At 39.8% G+C, this 4,066-nt stretch overlaps 1 protein-coding gene across 1 annotated transcript in view; it reads left to right on the top strand.

Annotated features, from left to right (window-relative positions):
• The first annotated feature begins 973 nt into the window (after positions 1 to 973).
• Positions 974 to 4,066, top strand: part of arhgap15 (Rho GTPase activating protein 15) — a 13,987-nt gene continuing 10,894 nt past the window's right edge. The window contains exon 1 of the mRNA XM_035676520.1: positions 974 to 1,121. Within this exon, the coding sequence (XP_035532413.1) occupies positions 1,108 to 1,121 (14 nt within the window). The 5' untranslated portion in view covers positions 974 to 1,107. The remainder of the gene's footprint in view (positions 1,122 to 4,066) is intronic.

The raw sequence follows: 4,066 nt of genomic DNA on the forward strand, positions 1-4,066 counted from the left end.
ACGACCTAAACGATATAAAAAAAACATGCTTATGGGTAGGGATGTCCGATATCCTACTCATAAGCATGTTTTTTTTTATATCGTTTAGGTCGTAACATCGTGTGGGTACGATGATTTTAATGATGGATCGCGAACAGGATGAAGCTATCGAGCAAAAGAAAACGGCAATCATATTATCCATCTGAAAGCAGTAGAAGATGGTGGCTGAAGATGGTGGGAGTGGAGTCAGAACAGCGTCGTAGGCTAGTGCCAATTGTCTGAATTTCTGTAACATTCAGCTAACTTTAACTGACTAAGCCCCGATGTGCATAAAAAAAAAACCCACTCCAGTTTGTCCAGCAGAGACAGTTTGTCTTTACTGTAAAATGTCCCACTGGGTGTGTAAGCTGCCTGAAACACTGAACGAGACTCAAAGTAGAGCTTCAGGGTTGGTTACAACAGAGTGCTGCAGGTCCAAAAATCCTCAACTGAGTTTCCTCTCATTAAAGTCAATGGGTTGTTTGAGTGGGTTTTTGGTTTAATGTCTGAAATAAGGTCTATGGTTAACACAGTTTGTTCTCTGACATTAGATCCATCAGAAAATATTCCACCTGTGAATATTGCTGGTGAGACTGATCTACTCACTCATCCACCTTTACAGACTCAAACTTTGCATCTTGTAGATTTTAATCAAAAATTTAAATACAAGTTCTTTTCTGCAATAATCCAAAATCAAGTGGAACAATCTCATTGGCTGTTTGTGGAAGGAACCAGGACAATGCTAACTTTAGAGTTAGACTACAGAAATACATCATCACTGCAGCTCTGTATCCTCTGTGTGTTCACAAGCATTGATTCTTAAACATTACAATATTACATTTGATTGGGTGTCAATGTAGATCAATAACAGTGACAGGTTTCCAGCAGCATGAACAGAGTCTCTGCAGACATTGGTTCACTGACAGACGTGACAAACTGCTGAGAATGAGGTTAGATTTTTTTCTTTCAGGAAATGGGGAGGTTGCAGCAGTTGTACTGTGAGAGACGGCTGGTTTGAAGGAACCACGTGATGAATCATACTTCCTCTAACAGTTGGGCCTCTTGTCTTCAGTGATCAGTGGCACAGAGATGGCGAGTACAAGGTAAGGTCACACTCACTGATCTCTGATGATTTCTATATTAAAGGTTGGGTGCTGTGTTGGTGATCGGTTTGTGTTGGTGTCTGTCTGAAGGTGCCATCATTACTGGCTCATTACTGGCTCTACTTCTATTGGATTTACTCGACTGTAGGCCTGAACTCACTGAGGTGTGATGGATAAAATAGCTTGAACCTTTCTTTAAATGAGCTGATTGCGTCTTTTTCAGATGTGATGCGTTAAAGTTGAGGCTCCTCTGGATAAGTTCACATTCTGTTGTTCACACACCGTGAGGAGGTGATAATAAGACCTCATGCTGAAGTTCAGCTTCCGTATAAAGAGCTTCTCTTTGTTTCCTGTTACTGAAGTTGTCATTGCGTTGGTTCAGGAGGTTTTCAGAGGTTTGATGCACTGTTGTGTAAAGTGGTTTTATCTCACAGAACTGAGGATGCAGTGACACTATATCTGCTGAGAGTTTGTTAGTCAGTTGTTTTTTTAAAGTAAACTTCACTAGAGCTCATCTCTGCTGCATTAATGAATGTTTTCAACCTCTTCATCTGATCAGTTTGTTGCATTTACATAACTATAACATTAAGAGCCAGATCTAAACTATTCGATCCGATTTAGACATTAAAATCCTCGTACAGGCTTTCATTAGATCTGACGTCCGTTATGGCAACAAGAAGTTTTTATAAGATCTATAAAGTTCACACCTGCCGTGATGTCGCAGTTTTGGCTCCAGACGCAGAGCTGGGTCTTAATGCTGTTATTGAACTGTTCTTACGTTTTAATTAAAATATTTTGCTCAAACTTCTTGCTTCAACAGCTTTTTACTTTGATAACTACTTACTTGAACTTTGGTTCTGTTTTATTAATGTTGTAAATTTCCTAATTTTCCATTCTTAACTGTATGATTCTGCTTGTGTGTATTTTTACATATAAACTCTCATAGTCTCATAGAATCAGTTGTTCCCAACCTTTTTCCTTAAGAAGCCCTTTTCTATTAGTGAGTAAACTGACTGTATTTTCTGTATATTTCCTATTCTATTGATTGATATCAGTAACAATACAGAGCAAATGATAAACTGTACAATGAACCCAAACAGTGAACTTGGTTTGTCTAAAACCAGAAATTTTGAAAAAAAAATTGAGCAGATTATTTTCTGTGAATTTTGAGTAGAGATGAGTTCTCCTGATATTTTTAAGAACTTATATTATATTATATTTTATTATTTTATATTATATTATAATTTTTTTGACAAATTCAGTGTTTTCTTCTCTCTGACCATTGTTCTATTAGCTCTTTGGTTGTTTGAACTTTTCTACTGCAGGACAAGGCTGTTTATCAGAGAGTGAAGGCACTGTGAATATAGACTACATCTTGAATAATAATATACACTTTAAAAATAACTATAATCATTTAATTTCGTTTTCTTCTTTCTGAACAAAATACGGAGATAATTTCATTCCACAACTTTGTTGTAAATAATAAAATATTCTTCAATCTTTGAATTTAGGCCTTTTGTGTATATTTATAAAGTTTTCTTACACTCATTAAAACCCTTGTGACCTCCTTTAATGCTTTGGCAACCCCTTCTGGGGGTTCTGACCCCCAGGTTGGGTACCACTGCTTTAAATAAACTGAAGCACATACAATGAAACAACTTTATTCAAAGTTTACATTTCCATACATGGAGCAATGGCAGCCCAATGAATGCTTTTATTTAATCAAGAAACTTGATGGAAACATATAGCCAATCAATGACTCTGACACAGAACAAAGAGGCCCCTCCTCACTAGATTGATCACATGGAGCCAATCACTACAGAGAGAGAGAGAGAGAGAGAGATTGACAATTTCAACAGGACTTTATTTCACAAGGATCCCACTGCCACCGACAAACAGCAGCCCTGTATATATCAACAACCCCCTCATCAACCTTAAGATTCATAAGATGTCATCGTCATCATCCTAAGGGACTTCTGACAGAATTTCAGCTGGATCTGGTAGGGCTATCACTATAACTCAGTATCTTGCTCAAGGACACTTCGACATGTGGTGGGAGGAGCCAGGCATCAAACCACCAACCTTCCTATTATTGGACAACCCGCTCAACCTTCTGAGCCACAGCAGCCAAATGTATTTAGTTCTAAGTGATATCAGGGTGCATCGTGTCTCTGTATAACACTGCAGAACCAAGAGTTACCAAAAGACATAAAAGTGGCACAATTAATCGAAATATTTTTTTTTTTTTCTGTCGACTGGCAGAAGGACAGATGTTGTGCAACCACAGTGAAGCAATCAGAGCTGCAAACAGGAACCAGACTGTTCTGGATCCAACTTTAACTCAATGTTCACCCACACAGAGCTGCTTTCTTCCACCAGTTTCCTTATTTAGACCCTAAACCAGACCCAGACCAGAACCCAGACCCTCCAGGATCTCACAGGCTTATTGGCTGAAGTCTGAAAATAATATTTCTTTAGTTTGTGTTTTGAGTGATTTATTGATCACAAAAACATCTATTACATTGTGTGTGTATGTGTGGAGGTGGGAGGTACTGGGTGCTGTAGTTGTGGAGGTACTGGGTGCTGTGGTTGTGGAGGTTGGACGTACTGGGTGCAGTGGTTGTGGAGGTGGGAGGTACTAGGTGCGTTGTTTGGAGTTGGATTCCGTACCTTGTTACGGCGATGTTGGTATTAGACTGGTGATGGGATTAGTGTGATCTCTGTTGTGCCACCTGGAGGGCAGTTCTTCTGGGTGTCTGTCGCGTTGTGAGTCGTCGCTGCATTTCCGTGTTAGCATGTTTGGTGTGGAGTCGGACGACGGTTGCGGTCCGTGTGGAGGTGGTAGGTACCGGGAGCTGTGAGGTGGGATGGTACTGGTGGCAGTGGTTGTGGAGGTGGGAGTACTGGGGCTGTGTTTTGAGGTGGAGTACTGGTTGCTGTGGTTG

Source organism: Morone saxatilis, unplaced genomic scaffold, assembly GCF_004916995.1.
Source record: "Morone saxatilis isolate NCDOM2014 unplaced genomic scaffold, NCSU_SB_2.0 Contig5, whole genome shotgun sequence".
Taxonomy (NCBI): Eukaryota; Metazoa; Chordata; class Actinopteri; family Moronidae; genus Morone; species Morone saxatilis.